The following is a 20,285-nucleotide window of genomic DNA, read 5'->3' on the forward strand; positions in this document are numbered from 1 at the left end:
AACAGTATTTTCCCAGTAATGGTTGCTAAGCAGTGAGGTCTCATGATGGGCTTTATCTGCTCAGCTGGAGCTGCAGGAACAATAAAGCTCCAGTGCAAAACAAAGCGGGGAAGCATCGGTGGCTGTGCTGGGGCTTCCCTGTCTGCCAGATCGGGCTGCTGTGTATGGAGACACCAGGGGGAGATTTCTCCTGCACCCCTTGCAGGGCTCCCCCACCTCCCTGGGCTGGCACAGGCTGCTGTGGGGCTCCAGAAGCTCCCTGTGCCTGTGGGGATGGCTCTCTGTTATCCATGCAGTGGGATGTAAAGGTGCTCAGCTGCTGTTGCCGGAGGATCTGGGATCATAGCACGCTTTCCACTCGTGTCAGCCAGACTGGAGGAGCAGTGGGATGAGGCTGTCGTTTTAAAGATCTGCGTAGGATCATCCTGTCTGGGCTGGTTTGATGTCAGGGGAGTCTTTGCTTTCTGCTTCTGCCTCAGATCTCCCAACGGGAATTTGTTCAAAGTCACTTTGCCGGTTTCTGCTGAAGGACCATTGAAGTTCCGCCGTGACTGGGGCAGGTGTCTGGGGACACCGGTGGGTGGACATGTATGAGCTGGCCCTGGGAGAGGAGGGGAAGGTTTCACACTATTTCTGGGACTGTGTAAATGCCCACAACATCTGCCTGGTTACCTCTGACCAGAGCATTCCGTGCACAGCAGCTGCCATGTGCCATTCTTGTTGGTTTGAGCTGGTTCTCCGGAGCATCTGTGCTTTCATCCAACCTCTTCTGCTGCTGCCCTGCCCGGTGTCTCTTCTTAGAGCAACTCTACACTTGGAGTTTTGCTTTCCTTTGCAGTCTGCCTGTGTGGTTTGTGACTTTCTCCAGAAGGATTGTCCCTCTTTCTGGCTGCCTGGTGGGAGGTCACTGGGCTCTGGGGACCAGCAGAGCAGACTGAGCCCCTGCCAGAAGTGTGTGCTCTGGGGTAACAACCTCTGTCTATCCCTTGATGTTACCATGAAGTCCAGGGGAGCCCTGCAGACCTGGGCAGCAGCAGATGATGGAACTCCTACACCTCCACACCACCTCTGCAGAGATTCCCATTCCCATGGGACAGATTAACTGCTGAGCAGAATGATGAGTGGGTTCTTGGGAATGGTAGCCCTTGTAGACTCCGGCACTTGAGTGTAAAATCTGCGTCAGGATGTTGGTACAGTCACTTAGGCTCGTTTGAAGCTGCAATCCCAGCTGGCCAAGCCCAGCTTCTTACTGGAAAGCTGTTGTTGGAAAGCCAAGCTCTGCTGACCAGTTGTTGCAAGCAGGTGAGTAACCTGAGCTGGGGCTGAAGCACAGGTTTGAATCACCTTTCCTGGAACCAGAGCTGTGGGTTCTGCCCGTGCTGGGGCCAGGATTTGTTGCTGGTGACAGCACTGTGAAATGTGGGACTGTCCTCCATGGGAATGCACATTGTATTGAGTCACCAAGACTTCATGTACAGAGAGGGACCGAGACTGGCTGTGCCAGGGTGTTTCCTGGCCTGTGCAACTACCTCTCTGCCATGGAAAGAGTTGCCAAAATGCTGTCAGTCAGCAGCTGGGAGGTGGCCCTGGATATTTTTCCTTGTCCATGTGCTCTGGCTGTGACCTCCCCTCTCTCCTCCCCTGCGAAGCCGTTCCTGGGGCCACTGCAGTGCTGCCCTGTTGTCCTTGCTGCTGCTCGTCTCAGCCCCATGGTGGTTGAAAGATCTTGTCTAATTTCTAGTTAGAACTTAATTTCTGTTGTGTTTATCCCAATCTGGTGTTGTTCCAGGCTTGCCCATTAGTTCCCGTTCCCGCAGCCTGTAAGGGCTGGTTTTCTCTCCCTCGTGTTTCTCCCAGGAATGACGGTCTGGACCCCGCTGCAGTCCCACGCTGTGCCCTGGTGTGCTGGGAAGGTGCCCAGCTCTGACTGTGGGCAGCAGGAAGGGTCTGTGTGTGTGTGTGAGACCCCTCTAACCCCGCTGTCTCGGCCAGCTCTGGCTCCTGTGTGAGTGAGTCAGCCCGGCGCTGAGCGGGGCTGGCCAAGCCCAGCTTACCTAATGCCGCAGGAATGCCTGGCCCTGGCTCAGCGGGGCTCCTCGGCTCTGCTCCCAAACCAAACCCAGGCGTGCTGCAAGCCGGCTTTGTGGCCTCGGGCAGTGGAGGGGTTTGGGAAAGCCGGGAAAGAGCTGCACCATCCCAGACTTTTTTCTTGGATATGGCAAGAGGCTCCCCAAAGTGGGACCCACTGCAGCCTGCAGTGGGAAACTGCACAAAAATACCTGCCTGGAGCAGGGTCTGTTCACCCTATTTATGTCATCCCTGCTGGGCCCAGCAGGAAGGACAGATGGAAGGTCATAAACTCCTGTTTGTTTGAGGGCAGTGGATATTTTGTGTTGGCGTTTTACAAGCTCTCCTTTTTGGGTACACAGGTAGTCCCAGTGACTCCCCTGGCAGGGTGTGAATCGATGAGCCCACCAAACTGCTTCTCTATTGCTGCCCTTTCTGGGAAGAGACACCCTGGGTGTTTTACCCCAGTCACTGAGCCTGGTCTCTGCAGCTGGTGAGGGTGAGGTGATGGCTCTAGGGCTTGGCCCCAGCTTTGCTCTTGTTTGTGAGAGCAGTAACATCTGTGTGACAGGTGTATGTAGGTGACACGTGTTGCTCCATGTTGAGACCCTCATCCTGCTGCCACCACTGGTGCAAATTCTACAGGAACATGCTCCTCATAGCAAACCTTTCCCTTTAGCAAAGCTTTTGTGCCATGCTCCCTTTAGCAAAGCTCTGATTTGGATTCCCAGGCTCTGTGGTGGGAAAGGCCCCACTCACCTGGGCGAAACTTTCCACGCAGAATTGTCCTACAAGCAAAGCCATCACCAACACTCACTGTCTCTTAGTACCACAATGCATTTTCAGTGTCATAAGGTTCCCAAGCACTCTCTGGGTGTGAATTATTTAAGCCTCGCTCTGGTCCTCGGAGTACAAGAAGGCGTTGAGCTGCAACTGCCTCTGACAATGGAAAGCAGGAATGAGAGAAGAGAAGGAAAGAAAAGGGGAGGCTCCAGCTCTGACCATTCATGCTCTCTCAGTCTCACACCCTCTCATCCTTCCAGCTCTGCTTGTTTGCCTGTCTCAACAGCCAGAGGGAAATGCTGCAACTGCTGCAGACACAGTTTGATCATAATCAGAAATCAACAGCAGGCAGGACCTGTTGTGTCTCGGAGACAATGCGCGGGGTTCGCGAGTGCCACGCATGTAGATGAGGCTGGAAACCCCACGCCAGCGCAAAGCAGCGGCCGGAGCCAGCGCTGGGGTTTGCCCCGAAGGGAAGGAGAAGCTGGGGGAAGGCAGAGTGCCCACAAAAGGGCCGCTTCCCCAGGCTGGGGAGCATCGGCGGCCGCACACCCACACGCACACAGGCGCACTCGCTCACACACGCGCACACACAGCCTGCCGGTGCAGCTCCTCGCAGCTCTTTGATTCGCGAGGAAGGAAATAAGACCTCTTAGAGCGGCAGAGGCAGCAGCTGTTGGCAAGATGCGCTGACAAAAATCGGGCAGGGAGGGAGATCTCCAATCGGCTTCGCCGCCTGGGCTGGACCCGATCCCCGGGAGAGGAGCGGCGGAGGAGAGCGAGAAGAATGAGCAGCCCCTCCATCCCCGGGAAGATGGAGGCAAAACCTTTGTTCAACGTGCAGAAGGCTCTGGTGCAGCCTGTGCAGATGTGCATGTTGGATATCCCCCTGAGCGTGCAGGATGATGATGTAAGTAGAAGGCAACTGAGCCGCCAGTCCGTGCTCGGCTCCAGGGACAGGGTGGGTGTGCAAGGGGCAGAGAGGTGCTGTGACCCCACCCCGGCACTGTCCGGGGGTGGTGAACTTCTGGTGAAGTTAAACATGCCAAGAGCTGGCACCGCCTCCAGATGTGACTGTTTCCTCTCTGAAGTGGTGTGTTTTGAAGGCAGACCGTGGCACCTGCCAAATTCAGGGCACCAGAACGAAAGGAGGGGTTTGGGAGGGAGGGAAAGCCTTTCTGTGTGGATTAAGGCTCGTGTTGTAGCCTGACGCAAAAAGGAGTGTTTGCTGCGTGTCCTGGCTCTGCTGCCCTGGACTGTGGTATGATGGGTGTGAAAACCTGGGAGGCAGCGATCGGCAGCAGAGCCCAGCTCTGCCTCCACACACCTTGCAGGCTGCCCTGCCTGGTGTCACCGTCCCTGGGCATCGGTCCTGCCCTCTCCCTCTGCTGCAGCCGCAGCCAAGTGCAGGGTTTGGGCCACGATGCAAAAACTGGTGTTGGTTGCAGCACTGAGGCGGAGGTTTTGCGATGTGGGTCAGAGGATTCCTGCTGAGGGCTCCTCTTGTCACCGTAACCTGCCCCTCGTAGAATTGCACCACGAATCCGTGTCAGGAAGGATAAAGCCACTGGAGAACCTGAAATAGGGGCAATGCTTTCCGGAGCTGGTGGGTGGTGAGTGGTCGGTGTCCCACCTGTGTAAGGGGTTTGGGTGTGATCCAGGTGTTGTTAAAATGTGAGGCATAACTTCCTTTGATTTTGGAGCAGGGAAAGCCCGTGCTCTTGCTGTGTGTGCTCAGGGTGTGTAGTGTCACTGCAGGAGCCTTAAATCTGGATTTTCTCGGTGGCCATCCATTGATCTGTCACAGTTACTGCTGCCTTCTCTTTCAGCATTACCTTTGTGCTCAAAGGGGTGAAATGACAGCACAGAAACGAGCCCCCTTCCCTGGGAGGAGGGAGGTCTCCCCTGCAGGGCAGTGTGTTGGATGCCAGCAGGGGTGGGGAGCCCCAGCTCAGCAGCCTGCAAATGTCTCTGCAGGGACAGGGGGACTTGCAGGGAGCGTCCTATATTTAGAAACACCCCGGGGGCTTTGGCAGGATCCATTGCTGCACTAATGAGGATACCTGAGGGCCACTGCAGAGCGGGTGGGGTGTGCCAGGGGTGGGCAGCGCAGGTGCCTCCTGCAGCCTGTGCGGGAAGGAGGGGGGGCAGCGGGGCGCTGGAAGGTGGCTGGAGCACGGGATGAAGGGGGTGAATCAGGGGCTGGATGCTTTATTCTCCTTCAGCTTGATTTCTAAGCAGCAGATTTCCCAGGGCTTACGCCAGCCGATATCCGTTCCTGCTCAGCGGTGCAATCTGGTGCTGGATTTCCCTGCGGCCCCTGGTGCAGCTCGGGGGATCCTCAGGGTTTGCCCGACACAGGTGGAGGCTTCCCTGCTTCCCTCCCTGTACTGGCAACCTGGGCATCATCTGGGACCGGGCACAGGGAATGCCCTGGCCTGGATCACTTAGGGACCCTCGGTGTGCTTCTGGTATTCCTGGATTTTTTGTAGAAGAGAAAAATAATTTTTAAGGGGGTTGTGCAATGTGTTAGTGCCGGGGTTTTGCTTTATTTTATTTGGTGTGATTGGGTTTTTAGCAATTCCTACTAACCCTGTGGTGGCTGCTGGGTGTTGTGTCACGTTGAGACACCAGTCAGTAACTGGCACACCGGGGTGTCCCCAGCCCTCAGGTCATCGCTGGGGCATTAGCTCAGGAGACACAAAGGGTTAGTGCTTTGAACTGCCAGGAGGACAGACTGGGAGCTGGTCTCCAGCATTCCCATTTTCACGTTTCCCAGCCGTGATCACCTCTCCCAGCTCTGGGTCCACTGGTGCTTTCACCACCTGCCCTCTCCTGCCTTGGGCAGAGCAGGGTGAGACCCCAGGGGTGAGCACTGGTGAGCAGGAGGTGGGTTAGGGACTGCTCTGCCTTTCCCTGCTCACACACCACTGCTTTGAGGCTCCATTTTCCATTCCTGGAAAGTGGGGACACAGCATGTCCCACACCCCCCTGGAGCTGCCAGCTCTGTCTGCTGCAAAACACAGGCTGGTGGGGAAGTGCTGAGGGGAAATCCTGAGTGGCGTTTCTGTCTGTGGGGTGATGGGGAAACTCCTCTTTCACAGCTGAAAGATTCCCCCAGCCAGGCAGGGTTTGGTGTCTCACACCCACCCACGTGTGCAGGTCCCTGCTCATCTCCCTGCTGTCTCTTCCCTAGTCTGCGTGGGCAGGGGGGAGGGAGCCGTGCTGGCATTTCCCCCTCTATTTCAGGACTTTCAGGCTCATTAATTTTCTTTCTTCTTGGAGATTGCACAAGCAGGTTAGGAAAAGTTTGGGGGCTGCGTTACCTGGGGCTCTTGTGCAGGATCCTGTCCATCAGTCTCCGTCAGCAGGGGAACCATAGCTGTGAGGAGGCCTGGCTTGAAAACTGGCCTTTCCTTGTGCTGCAAATCCATTCACTGAGCACACAACTGATGCCTCTCAGGCTGGATTCCCAGTGGAGCAGGGCTTTGGTGTCAGAAAGGAGCAAGGGAGTCAGGCAAAGCCCAGGGTGGGACACCCCAAAAGACATGAGCCTCTGGTTCAAGCCTGTTCTCCCAGTACAACTTTGTTGGGTCAACACCTCGTATTCCTGTTATTCAGGAAAACTATTCCGCCTCAACAATGGGCTGGGGCTCCTTTGGGGAATATTTCACCAGCTGGCATTGGAGCACTGGAGGTGATGGAGAGACTTGGGCTGTTCATGTCCATGTTCAGTGGGTGCCCATCTGGAAGGGGAACGTCCCCCTAGGCTGCTCCCAGTGGTGCATGTCAGGCAGAGGACACTCTGTTTCTGTGTCCCTTGCTGCCTTTCCAAGGGGTTGTCAATCCTCCCTTTCATAATTCAGCCACAGAAGTTGCAAAATGGCCCAGGCTGCCTCTCTTGCTATAACGGGGAGGGATTTCCAAAGGTTTGCTAATAAAAGAGCAACAGTTTCTATATCTGGGAGATGGGGAAATCAATGAACAGACTGTTGCAAGTGATATAACGGCTTCTTGTGGCATCTCAGGCAGTTCCCTACTATGACAGCTTCATGGCACGTTGTTTGTCAGTTTAATTGGCAATATCCCCTCCCTGCCAGTGGGAGCCCACAGGGCTGGGAGGGACCGATGTCCAGCAGTGATGGGATGCTGCTGCTCAGTCCCAGTGGATCCCTTCTGCCTGATGAGTTGGTTGTGCCTCCCAGGGCATCCCAGGCTGATTCCAAGCAGCTGACCCAGCCCTGTGTCATGAAGAAAACCACTGGGAAATCCCCCCTTGTTGCAACGTCCAGCAAAGGGCAGCACAGCCGTGGTCTCTCCCAGCACTGCTGTCTCCGAGTTGGACATTTAATGCAGTTCTACAGAGTGAGAAGAAGAAAGAAACGATCATGGGAAAATCTCAGTGTCCTGCTTGGGCACTTGCATCCTCCAGAGCCTGTCCTGGCGGTCTCCCCATCTGTCCTTTCTCCTCTGTGATGTCCCAAGAAGTGCAGTCGGTTTGACTTCAAAGTGGTTAGCAAACATTTTCCACTCCAGCGAGCTAATTAGTTAAATTACATTTCACATGCTAATTTATTCCTCTAATATTATTATTTTTTCCCCAGCATACTGAAATACAGGAGAAGATAAAAGCTTGGTTTGACCTTAGAGCCAGGCTCGGAGGAGCTGGAGATGGGAACAAACGATTAGTTCCCAGGTTTGCTGTAGCACAGGCTTATTCCCCGCTGCATTTGAGACCTCGTTGGGTTGAGTTTTAAGTGTCTTTAGCTGACTGCAGCCCAGGTATCCTGGGTAAAACGTTTTCCTCTGGCACACGGAAGAAGAACTTTCAGATCAGCAGTAATGAGCTGCTAATTTCCAGCTCCCTTGTTCCTGTTTGCAGCACCGGCATCACCTTTGAGTGCTGCCTAAATGACTAATTAATCCTTGCGGGAATGGGTGGGAATGGTGCACCAAGGAGTGAAGGGCTCTGCCTGTTGCATCCCGAGGGATTCAGCTGGCACTCGAGGGTCGTGTCCCGCGGCACTGGGAAGGGGCTGGGAACGCACCTTCCTTGGGAAGCGTGGGAGGATGGATCCCCGTGGCTGGGAGGGAGGCGCTTCCCCCACGCTGGGTCAGGGGGGCTCAGCTCGCCCCTGGGAGCTGCACGTGGGTCACAACTGCAGCGGTGCCAGCGCTGGGGTGAAGTGGCAGCTGCCAACGGCCCCGCCGTCAATCAAACCCGGTCGTATCAAAGGCTGTTTCTTTTCCACTGCCTTCGTAGGGTAGATGTTATCAAGCGGGAGGAGCTGAAAACGAGCACTAGGGCCGTTTCCTGACCATAGCTGAAGTCAAAACCAACAAATCCCTCCGTTCCTGCCCTTGGCCAAACTTTCCTTCCCCCTCCGGTGAATCATCACTCAGTTTCTTTGGAGAAAATTAGAAACTATGGGAAAAGAATTCCAGGTAGAATTCTCATCTGTAAGGGCAGAAATTTAGGAGCAGCCTGTAAAAGCCTTGGGATTTCTGGGAATCCCCCTGGCAAGGCTGAGGGCTGGGCCCATCCTGTGCCTGGTGTGTGTGTGCAGGGCATCTCCGAGTTGGCTCCCTCAGCAGAGCTGTGGGGTGTCCCCACAGCCCCCAGGGTGGTGTGTAACCCAGTGCCACATCCCTGACTGGTGTACAGCAAGGTAAACCCACCCATTTTGGTGGCATTACAGCCTATCTCTAACTAAGAGCATGAACTGGTGTTCAAGGTGACCTCCTAGAGCATTTCTGTTTCTTTGCTCCTCCGTCCCAACTTCCCTGTCTGAAGTTTGAGGGCAACGTGAGAATTTGCTCCTCTTGCAGCTTTTACTCTGTAGATGAGCATCTCCAGGGGGCAGAGGCTCTGCCTCTTGCACTTTCCCTTTCTCAGGTGAAATGGGATCTCCCCTGTGCGCGTTCAGCTTTTCTCGCTCTCTGCTCTCACTTTCCACCCTGACGGTGCCACGGGGACCCTGGAACTCGACAGAGCATTCCTTCTGGCTGCAGGCACTGCCGAGGCAGCTGCACAGTCAGTCAGTCCTGGTGCCCACGAACTGCTGGCAGTAGTTGGCTCCATCCCCACACCCCGGGGCTGGGCACCCCAACACGCGGCAGCTCGGGCGTGGAGCAGCTGCCTCCTGACACTTGGATTCAATAAGGACCCGTCAGTGCAATTTGCTCTCATCTGTCACTGTGCATCGGGGCCCAGGGCAGCGCCTGCAGGAGCAGCTGTTGCAGGAGTGTGCTGTGAACGCCGCCAGTGCTGCCCGGTGCCCACGTGTGCTCAGATACGGCAAATCCCGGTTCCTGGCTGGTTTGGCACAGCACAGGCCATCCAAGGTGGGGTGTTCAGTGCCTGCTTGGGCTCTTTGCCAGAGCACAGGGACAGTTTGGCCCTGGCTCCCCTGCCCTCCCTAAGCAGAGGTGGTGAGTGGGTAGGTGTGGGTGTCTCCTGCCCGTGGCTCCATCCCTGCTCTGCACGGCCTCCCATGCTGCATCCAGCAGTGGAGGGCTGGACCAGGGACAAGGCTGTTATCAATACAGCCACTTGATTTGGAGCATGCCAGCTGCAAACACAGGAGAGATGAAGGTTTTGCCCCATTCACAACCACAGATGTCACAGCAGAGCATGAGTGTAGCCCTGGGCATCTCCCATCCAGGGACTCCGTCAGAGATGTCCCTATTTAATTACCCCATGTTCCAGCAGCCCAGAGCCCCGGGCTGTGCAGCAGCTGAGACAGCTGAGAGTGGCAGCACAGGAGCAGAGGTGTGCCTTGACATGCAGTGAAACGCCTGGAGCTGGACCCTGCCTGCCCTCGGATGTGGCTGTCACCGCAGAGGTGGGTGGCACCAGAGCTGGACCCTGCCTGCCCTCGGATGTGGCTGCCACCGCAGAGGTGGGTGGCACCGCTTCTGGCTGACACAAGCTGTGCCCTAGTGGTCCGTGGCGTTGCTGCAGCGTCCTCCTGTCACACACAGTCGCTGCTTCTCGGCCAGCCCCGACGTGCCCCGGGGCTCCCGGCACCTCTCCAAAGCCAACACATGGCTGCAGCAGATCCCCTGCCCCTCGCAGCACGCTGGTGTCCCTGTGCATCAGAGAGCAATTTGCTTTTGTTCAAGCACTGCCAAGCACAGATGGGCACCGCTGCTGCGTTCAGGTAGGGCTGGATTTAACCGTGGGAGCCTCAGATAGTGCTAAGGAGCATCCCTGACAGGAGCTCTGTCCTGCAACAGCTCGGTTTGGTCACTGTGCTGGCTGTTAAATGCTGCTTAGATGCAAATAGCATCTTTGGTTTCAGTGTGAGGTGGTAAAACAACCTGAGTGATAGGGGACAGCCAGCGCAGCGTGGTGTTTCCTCTATCTGTGATGAACCTGGAGTGCTTCAGTTGCATTGTTGTGGTATCAACACTGCTGGAAGGATTGGCTCCCCTGCCCCAAGGAGGTGGCTCTCCCCAGCTGCTCCTGGCTGCTCTCTCCTATGACAGTGCTGTGCTATAGCAGGCCGGGGGGGGCTGGTGGTTCCATTTCAGTTGGGGCAGAACATGTGATATTTGGGGTTTTTGGCTCCCAGCTCTTGGAATCACGTGTGTGGTGTCATGCACAGGGTCTGGAGAGGGCAGCGTGTTGCTGGTGCCCCAGAGTACGCCCTGGTATTGTGATTGATGCTCAGCTTTCAGGCATCACCTCCATACAGATGCTGGTCATGAGCAGAGTCTCAGGTGCTCGTCCTCCTCTGTGCCTCTGTGGCAAAAAATTTCCCCTATCTTAACTTAAAGCCCTGACTTCATGAATCCCAAGTTCTGTTCACATCCAGAGGCTGATCTGTTGTTTTTTTGGGGTCATCTCTGTGCAGCCCCATGCAGGCATCTCCTCAGCCCTGTGTCCTCACTCCTCTTCTGGCTTCTCTGGTCTCGAGCTGGGGCTGCAGCAGCACTTGGCAGTGGGACATCAGGTCTTTGCTTCCTCTGGCAGCCTGGGAGTGGGGAATCCCCGATCCCATCCTGCTGACAGCTGCCACCTGCCTTTTTAATTTGGACACTGAGCTCCAGGGGACAGCTAGCAGGATCAGGCCCTTCACTCGGAGATACCGAGGAGGTGTTTGGGATGAGCTGTGTGACAGTCTTGGTGGTGTTTGCCTGTGATGGTGGTGATGAGAAACAAACGTGAGAGCAGCACCCCATGATGACCTGAGGTGGGGGGGCTTGTTCTCCTGCTGGCCGGGAAAGCAGCACCCAAAAATCCCCCTAAATAACCCCTTTCTGCTCACCCTTTTCTTCTCCCTGTGAGTTCCTCTGTGCATTGCTCTGAGAGTCAGGGGTTTTTCATTCATCATAGTGCCCTCCCCAGCACTTCTACTTCCCATACTGGAAACCAAGCACGAATTAGAAACTGCAGCCTAGTGAGGAAGAAGGGGAAATGTGGTTTTTGGCGCCAGAGCCTGGGCTGACCGAGCAGAGCAGCTGGGAGACACGTCTGGGGGCTCTGGGGAGATGTGCTGGGGGCAGCAGGAGGCAGGATGGGGGCAGCTGTTGCAGCGATGACGGGTCGGGCAGCATCGTGGTCGTGGGTCAGGGAGCCCCTGACTAGGGGGGGGTCCTGCCTGGGCAGCCCTGGATCTGACTTGAGGCAGGAAATGGAGACTAATCCCTCCCCACCCTGCTGTGTGCAGAGCAAGAGGGAATGAAAAGCAGCTGAAAATCCCGGATTTCCCTTTCTGTTTGGCGGGAGGGATGCGGGAAGCGCAAGGGAGGAGGCGGACAGAGCCAAATGGATGCAGCTCCACCTTTTCCCTGTGCTCAGGGCTCGATGCCTCTGCACCCACTGGGGGGAACTGGTCCTTCCAGCCCTCCTCGGTTATTTTGGGGTCAGTCTCACGTGTCACAGACCTGGCTGCTCGCAGCTGGTCGCAGCATGGCCCAAACTCCATCTGAGACTTACGACAAACCTTCCCTTTCCAGGGGCCCTCGGGTGCCAACTGTGCCCCCTGCCCACCCTCTCGCTGCCAGGCTGCTCCGGGAGGGAGCTTTGCAAAAGGCAGGGGGGGTGAATCTCCACCGGGGCCAGGGTGAGGAGGGGGAAAGGGAAGCTCCCCGGGGGTTTGGCTGTTGCAAAAGGATGACTCAGTGCATGGCACTGGCGTGGCACCGGCGTGGCACCGACGTGCCACCGCGTTACGCACCTGCATGTAATGGAAACCCTGACACCTCTCCTCACCCGCCTGGCGTGAGTGGCAGCGGGTAATTAAACACGGATTCGGGTCTGATGCTCCCTGCTGAGATTAAAGAAATGATGCAGGGGATGGATTGATCAGCCCATGAGTCCTGAGAAGCTCCTCGGGGGCAGGATGGGGCCTCAGTGCTGCGGAAGGTCTGGCTGAGGCAGGATGAGACCCTCGGGGAGCAGCTTGTTTCACTGGCTGGCTGCTCCCTGACCCTCCTGCAAACAGCTCGGGTCGTGTTTCCTCGCTGTTTTCCCTGCAATTAGGGGAGCCAGAAAACGCTTAAAATCTAATTTCCTACCAAAATAAGGCTAATGCTGTCACGGTGTCTGTCTGCCCGTGTCCTCTCTCCCCAGATGACTTCTGAACCCTCTGGCCTGCTTTACGCTTTTGGCTGAGAGCTCGCAGATAATTAAGTCTGTGCAAGTATGATGAAATGAGATGGTTGAGAGGAGGAAAAGAATCTTGTAAATGCCCCAAAACATCTGTACCATGAGTTCATGTATTATTAGACACCAGAAAATCCACGTGGGAGATGCTTCTTACAAACACTTAACCACGAAAACATTTTCGTTCTCAGTTTGTACATTTTTAGGCACCGAAAACAGTCTCGAGACACAAAACCATAGGAAGCAACACGAGTAGTTTCAGTGCTCATGGGATGACCTTTTTATTTTAATGAAAACCGAAATTCTTCGGCACTCAACGTGGTTCCCTGAGCCAAGACTTGAAGGAAAAACAACATAAATCATGGACTCGAAGGTAACAAGCTGGGAGGGTCAGCGGTGCTGTGGCTGGACTCAGTGTCACGGTGTGACTCAGTGGCACTCGACAAGTTTGTTGATATTTGTGCCACTGTAGCCGAGGGACAAACCTGGCCCTCAGCCACCAGCATACAGTATTGTTTGGAAGAACACTGCTCCTCCTTGCCAAAAACCCACAACAAAAAGATTTCTGCTGGCCACGGAGAGAGGCCCTGGAATAACTTCTCCCACTGAAACAATGCGGAGCGGAAACCTTTTAAAGTGGTAATTACCACAGGGAAAATAATTTTTTCTTTTTTTTTTTTTTTTTAAACATCCTTTGTCTGAGGGTCTAACAATACCTGGGAATACTAAAAGACTTTTCCAATTCTTAATTGACTTTTCAGCCATGTCACTGTTTGTTTCATCTCTGCAATACTCGGCTCAGGGCTGGGCAATGAAACTTTCCCTTTCCAGCTCCTGCCAGCCTCTTTTCCTGACTCTCACGTGGCCAACACCAGTAAGTGAGCGCTCAGGCTGTTAAAGCAGAATGTTTTCATGTCCACTCACTGCGTCTCAGCTGAGACCCAGAGGTGAATTTGGCCCAAAGGACTTGGCAGGGGCTGTGTGGTGTCAGCACCCCGTCCAGCTGCTGGACGCCTCTCCTCCTGCGCTCCTCCTGCAGCTCCTCTCCCTCATCCCTGCGGCTGTTCCGGGCCCTCTGGCTCCTCTCCTGGCTGCTCACTTTCAATCACATCAGCTCTTCCCTCCGCTGGAGCCTGGCTCCAAGGTTTCACTCCTCACTTCAGATCAAGTCAGCTTTCCTGCAGCTTCGCCGGCGGCTTTCCGACGCGTCTGGGTTGTGATTTATGCTTTGCCCGATGCTTGTGCGGTCAAAGGAGATGCAGGACCATTGTTGGAACATCCTTTTCATATCCCCTCTTAAGGGGCTTTGTTCCTGTTTAACTGGGTTTCTCAGTTTAAGTAATCTCAGTTATTTATTTGTGTTACTAATGTTATGTGTGGAGGACACCTTGCTGTTGCTTCGCTTATTTCCAGGATCTGGCATTGAAGTCCCTTCCACCTTATTCCTATACTGGGATAACTCTTTGTAGTATGTGTAAATCACTTTTCTCCTGGACTTCTTAGCAGCACCATTCTCTCCCTTCCCTGTGTCCAGACATGTCATTCCAGCAGGAGGGGAATGAATGGTGCTGGTCAGGTTCAGGGAGCTGAGTCTGTGCTGGGGTGGTGACACAGGCACCGACCTCCATCCCTGTCCCCAGGGAGGAACAAGCATTGCATGGTCAGAGCATGTCCCCAGGGATAACACACGAGCTCAGAGATGCCCTGTATGTGCTGGCAGGAGCTGTCACCCAAGCAAAGGGCAGGGGGGAGCCCACCCTCACCTTCTCCAGCCCAGGAAAGATGACAGCTGGAATAAAAGCTGCCTTCCCACTCCCCTGCTGAAGCGTGGGACACACAGGCTGGTCTGAGTTCCCTGGCTGGCTGGCACAGGTGAGGTGGGGGTACCTGTCACCTCCCTGCAGCAGCACAGCCGACCTGTGCCAGCCAGGGAAGGCACAGCTTGAGAGCAGGGCTGGAATATGGGCTGGGCTGGGAGCTGGTGAGCAGGAACAGGCGCTGTGCCGAGCAAAGGTTCTCTGTTATCCACTGGGATTTCTCCGTGGATCAGTTGCCAGAGCCTCTTGTTTCTGAGAGTCTCCTTTTACACGACTCAGCTGAACATGTCATTTTGGCTGGTTGTCATCGGTGGAAAAATGCTCTGCCTGCCCTTGGGTGGGTTTTTGGAAGGTGAGCAGAGCCAGAGCTTTGCTGTGTTCCTTATCCACCCAGGTGGTGGATGTGTGTTTCCAATATATAATGAAATCTCACGGTGTCGTTTAACTTTCGTGGTAGATGACAAAGGCTGGTTTGATTTCAGAAATGAGTTTCCCTTTCCTTCAGGGGCTACAACCATTCCCGTCTTTCCTTGCAAATTTTTGTGGCTTTATAACCTTTCTCCTCTTTTCTACCGGTGATTTTTCTTTCCATGACTGTTATGCAGAGGACCCAAGCAAGCAGGGATGGAAATTACAATAACAGAGCACCTGGGAGGCTTGAACTCGTCACACACTGATTGCTAAGCAACAGAGAAAAATGTTTTTCCTGTTTTTCTTTTGGTTACAAGCACCTTAGGTGGTATTTCTTAAAAGAGCTGACTGAAACATTCTGGCAGAAAGGTGATAGGGAGATAAAAGCTGCCTTTAAAGACCAACAGCTCAAGAAATAATAGTCTTTACCAGGGGAGCTCTGGTGTGTCTGCAGCGTGTCAGGCTTCAGCAGCTTAATGCCTGCTGAACTCTGCACTCCGGGGGGTGTCACAGCCGGCGTGGAGGAGCACGTGGAAAGGGAAGAGTGTGACCCAGAGCTGCAGCTGCAGCTTCCTCTAAACGTGGGGATGGTCTGTAACAAAACTCACTGGGTATCTCGTGATCCTCTCAAAACAACGAGCTCTGGCACCGCTGTCTCGGTGCTTTTCACGGCGTGGCTCCTGTTGTCTTTGCCTTTCTGGGCATATTTTAATGTTAGTAGTGGTACCTTGCCTTCTATTTTTCTGAGTGTTTTCTTTTCACTGTAAGTGCCGTGCGGTGCTTTGCTGTGAAGGGATCTAGGTGCCTGCCCAATGTATGATGTGGTCCCTTCTTCCTGAGAAAGTGGCTTGTTCCCCCTCACTCCCCCACCTTGGCCTTGTTCTGATGAGCTTTTAGAGGCCAACCTGGCCTAGTGGAAGGTGTTCCTGCCCATGGCAGGGGGTTTGGAAAGAGATGGGCTTTAATGTCTCTTCCAACCCAACCCAGTCTGTGATTCTATGACTCTACTGCAGCCAAATGAATGGCGTAGGGAGCAGGATGGAGGAGAAAGATTCCTGCAAGCTCCTGAGTCTCCAAGGCCTGTGGAATAATTGCATTGCCATCGCTGAGCTTCAGGAGCCGGCAGCCTCCGCAGGAGATGCCGTAGCCCAGCTGTGCACAGGGGCTGCAGGAAATGAAACACAGAGTAGCTGGATGGAGAGTTTTAGATCCTAATTGCCTGGGGATTTGGTGTGCTTCCTCTGCTAGGGGCTGACAGTAATTAGGGGCTTGCCTCGCCGTGCTGGATGTTTGGCACGTGGGGGGAGAGAGCTGCGCTCCTGAATTAACCCGGTGCCGAATCAGTAGCTGCCCATGGGGGGCTGGCCGTGGGGAGGAGGGGGTGCTGCAGCTGGGGAACAGGTGCCCCCAGCAGAAGGGGTACAAAGTGCAGGAGAGCCTGAGCCAGCCTTCCTCCTTTGCCAGCACAAAGAGTTCGAAGTGCCTGATCTGCCGGGAAAACGGCCCCGAGAAACGCCCAAAACCTGGAGGCAGAGCGAGTGATCTGCCTGGATCTGAAATACTCAGCAGAGAACTTCCTAAAATCCACTGGCAAGTGGTGGGTGGCTTACTCCTAAAATCTGATTAAACTGGGGCACTGATCGTGTTTGCAAGCAAGAATTGGGTCTGGGAGGGCCTGAGGGCTGACTGTGATCTGTTGGTCCCTAAATTTTGGGAGCAGTTGCTGCAATCTGACATCCGTGCACAGAGTGCAGTGTGAACGGAGCAGTGACATTGTTTTCCTTTCTCTCCCAAGCTTGGAGGTTTTTTCCCTCATCCTGAAGTAGAAGAGATAGTACTAGTTTATTTTTATACTATCATTGTTTCTTATACAATAATCTTACAGCGGAGCCTGGGCAGTAGAAAATGGAAGCCTTCCAAATTAAAACCGGGATGTCCAAAAAAATTTTGATCCAGGGCTTAATGCCTAACCTTGAGTTCGTAATTCTTTTCCATCCAGCAGCACTTTTCCTCTGAAGTGCCTTAAAAACATCAGCAAAAAGGGCTTCCCCAGCCCCACAATAGGAGGAAGTGCTATCGGCTCCATTTTAGAGCCTGACACGGACGCGCCTCGCGAGCCGGTGCCAGAGCCTGGGACAGAGGCCGGATAATGTTGCAACTCCCACATAAACCAGCCCAGTTCCCGTCAGAGGCCGCTGATTTGGGTCCCTGGTTCCCTTGCTGATCCACCAGGGAAAGCTGGAGGTGTGTGATGCTCCAGAGGGGCTCAGCTGGAGGTCATGGGGTGATTCCTGCCTTCCCCGGTCAGGGCTAAGATCAGCTGGTCCCGGTTCTTGGCGTCTCCTGCTGCAGCTTCACTGAGGCTCAGGGAAAATATGGCTTTTTTGAGGTGGTGCCAGCACGTGCCCTGGGGGTGGTGGCAGGAGTGTTGGGGTGTTTGCAGGTGGCTGGATGCCACCAACCCCTGTGGAAGTGTTTCTGAGGGATGCTCTGGCAGGGTGGGAGGGCAGCCTCGCTCGCTCAGCCTGTGGTTTGGTGGGAAAAAAAAAAACCCTGCAGCAAATATTGAGCACAGGAACTGGGTCACTGTGAGTTTTGTCCTGTAGGAAATATGCTGGAAAGCCCAGCTGAGCAGCAGAACAGTGAGATGAAAGTGAGGGAAGGCAAGGGCTGGGAGGGCTGGAGGGTGGAGATGAGGGGGATGCTCAAAGACCCATGTGTATGAACCTGTATGTGCCAGGGTCCAGTTATTACCTGAATATATAAAGTCTGAATCCGCAGGTCCTGACCCCATCAGATTCCCCTAAATTGATTCCTAAGCCAGAAAACTGGCTTAGAGTTTGCAACAGCCTCCCTGCATTACCCACTCTCTAAGGTGCTCCAGTGCTGGCTGTGTGGGTTTGTATTTATTCAGCCAAGTGCTGATTTCAGAGTGGTGGCAAGACAAAAAAGTGCTGGGTTTCCCACAGCAGCCAGTTCCTGGGCCCACCAGAGTCGATGGGACATTTACTGGTGACATCAATGCAGAAAAGTCAGTATCTTGTGAAAAGCTTTTTGCTCGGTTTGCCAAGTGTAAATATCGATGATATATTTTTTTAATGAGTCACCCAAGTGGGGATCACTTTCTTGAATCCCTGAAGTCACGTGCATATGAATTAATTGCGTTTTGCAACGATTTCTAGACCTTCAAGGGTGCAGGGGAGAAACCTGAGGGTGTGATCCTGCCTGTTCCCTTTCGGCTGTGCTCTTAGAGGCAAATTAGAAGCTCTGAAAAGTTATTTGTTTTGAATCTCATGATTTTTCAAGAGCCTTGCCCCTGACGGCTGAGTGTTTGGGGTTAGTTACGCTGAGAAAACATCCTGAACTTGGGCTCCTGACCCTGCTTTGAGTGTTTTGCTTTTCAGACCCAGAAGATTCCCAGGAGAGGAGAAAGGAAACTGACTGGCTATTTATAAACCCTTGCAGTTGCCTTCCTGCCTTATATTATTTATTATCCATTATCAGAAGTGTTTTTCCCCTGAAACCATCTTTAGTGGTCAACCAAGGGACCGGTGAAAATTGCCCATCAAAGAGAGCTGCATCTTTCCGTAGAGGTCACAGGGAGCTGGAGGGTTTTGCCAAGTGAAAATGAGTGGTGCTGTTGTTTGTGATGTGCACTTGAGCAGTGCCCAGCAATTCCAGAGGTGGGCCATGATCATACTGCCCAAGGGCTCAGACACCAAAGCAGAATCTCCCTCCCAAAGACTTTGCAGGCCAGAGAGGCAACACCGATTCCTGATGGAGAACTAGGCACTGCCTCCAGTTTTGGCGTGTCCTGAGCCAGCACATCTTGCAGCATCACATGGTTCCTGCACGGCGTGTCAGTGGGTCTGAGGACACCTCTGCATGGAGCATCGTCGCATCCTTCTGCAGCAGAGAGAGCTCCCAGGACCTGGGCAGGGATCAGGGCTGGATCTCTGTGTTAAAACCCTGCATCACCCCCCACAAAGAGCGCCCCAGAGGTGTGGGGCTGCCATGGGCACTGCAAGGCTCTGCTGTTGGGCTGGCTCCCCTTTCCCAGGCTGTCCGGGAAGTCCCCTTTGACCCTCTTTGGCTCCAGATAAGCAGGACAATAGCCCGTGTTGTCCTGGCTCATCTTCCTGCCTGGTAAACTTTCCAGTTTGAAGCCTGTCACATCCCTGGCAGCTTTGTTAATCCTTTCCTGCCTGGGCAGGAGCTGCTGGTGCCCTGGGCAGAGCTGGACGTGTGAGCCTTGGCTCCATGTTCTCATTGGAAATAAAGCCGCAGGGCTGGAAGGCCCTGGGAGGCTGATGTTATTTCAGCTGTGGAGGGAGCTGAGGCATAAAAGTCCGGGTTTTGGTGGTGTCAGCAGTGACTGCCTGGACCCTGTGATGCAGTTTCTCGGCAGTGTGTGAGGAGGGAAGGGGAAGAGCAGGGGAGGGCAGGAGCACGCTGTGCTCAGCACAGGGGGGTGACGAATGACAAACAGTTTTCCCCGCTTCTCTTTGCGTCTGAAAACAAAATGATGTTGCAGGGGTTCGGCATCATCTCGGAGGCTCAGGGGTTCTCTAAAGTGGGGTGTGCAGCCCCACTGTCCCATTTTGCTTTCCCTGAGTCCCTGGTGGGCTGAGCTCAGGTGCCCTGGTCTCTGTGCTTGGGGGGCCTGGCACGGGGAAGGGGTCAGACCCTGCTGCTGGCACCGACTCGCTGCGGGGCCTCGGTCACATCCCTTCATCTCCCGGGGGACACTGCCTGCCTGTCCTGCCGCCCCCGCGGGGCTGTGACCGTGTCACCCCATAAAGCCCAGCTGTGGCCAGCGAGGGGCTGGGCAGCGCTCTGAGCGCTGAGCTCCTGGGCCGAGATAAAACTTGTCTGTTCAGATGAAAACACGTGCTCTTAAATATTCATGCGCTTGCATTTAGTACTTTTTTTTTCTTCGGGTGGTGGTGCGTGAACCCGAGGTGCTTTACGAACACTTGGTGACACAAAGATCCTCCTCCAGGGCCGCTGTCACCTGTGTGACTTCGCTCCCTCCCAGCCTCGTTAACACCCCGGTGTTTTTTCCCCCGCCCAGCTGTGGCTCCGGCCAGCACCGCCCACGCATCCCCCCGAGCATCCCCCCCCCGTGCCCGCCGCCCCTTTTTGTGGCCTCGGGGGTTTTCACGCCTCCCGTTTCCCCGTCCCCCCCTCCCCGCGGGGGCAGAGCCGAGCCGGGCCGGCCCCCGGGGCGGGCGGAGGCTGCGGGAGGAAATCCAGTGCCTGGTTTACAGCCTCGCCGGCCCCGCCGTGACATCAGCCCCGCTGGCTCTGCGCGGGGGCGGCTGCGGGCTCCCGGCGCCTGCCCCGCTGCTGCGGGAGCTCCCGCACGGCACCGCACCGCACCACCGCGGCTCTCCCCGCCCGCCGCCTCCGGACACCCCCCGGCTGCCCCGGGCATCCCCCCCCAGCTGCCCGCTGCGGCTCCCCGGGGGTCTGGCGGGGCCGGCGGCGGGGCGCGGGGCCGGGGATGCGGTGGAGCTGCCCATGGTGAGCCGCCGCCGCGCCCCGCAGCACCATGTCCCCGCCGGCCCCGAGAGGATGTTCGAGGGCTGCCG

General features: G+C 55.1%; 1 protein-coding gene across 4 annotated transcripts in view; it reads left to right on the forward strand.

Moving 5' to 3' along the window:
* Positions 1-20,285, forward strand: part of RALGDS (ral guanine nucleotide dissociation stimulator) — a 55,778-nt gene that overhangs the window by 11,123 nt on the left and 24,370 nt on the right. For 3 of the 4 annotated variants that reach the window (XM_027887127.1, XM_027887128.1, XM_027887130.1), the window contains exon 1: positions 3,650-3,760. The exons of the other annotated variant lie outside the window; for it this stretch is intronic. In XM_027887127.1, coding sequence (XP_027742928.1) covers positions 3,665-3,760 — 96 coding nt within the window. In that variant the 5' untranslated portion in view covers positions 3,650-3,664. Of the gene's footprint in view, positions 1-3,649; positions 3,761-20,285 lie in introns of those variants that run through there. 4 annotated transcript variants of the gene reach the window in all.

This window comes from Empidonax traillii, unplaced genomic scaffold, assembly GCF_003031625.1.
Source record: "Empidonax traillii isolate 1590-97213 ecotype Southwest subspecies unplaced genomic scaffold, ASM303162v1 scaffold204:size1584377, whole genome shotgun sequence".
NCBI lineage: Eukaryota > Metazoa > Chordata > Aves > Passeriformes > Tyrannidae > Empidonax > Empidonax traillii.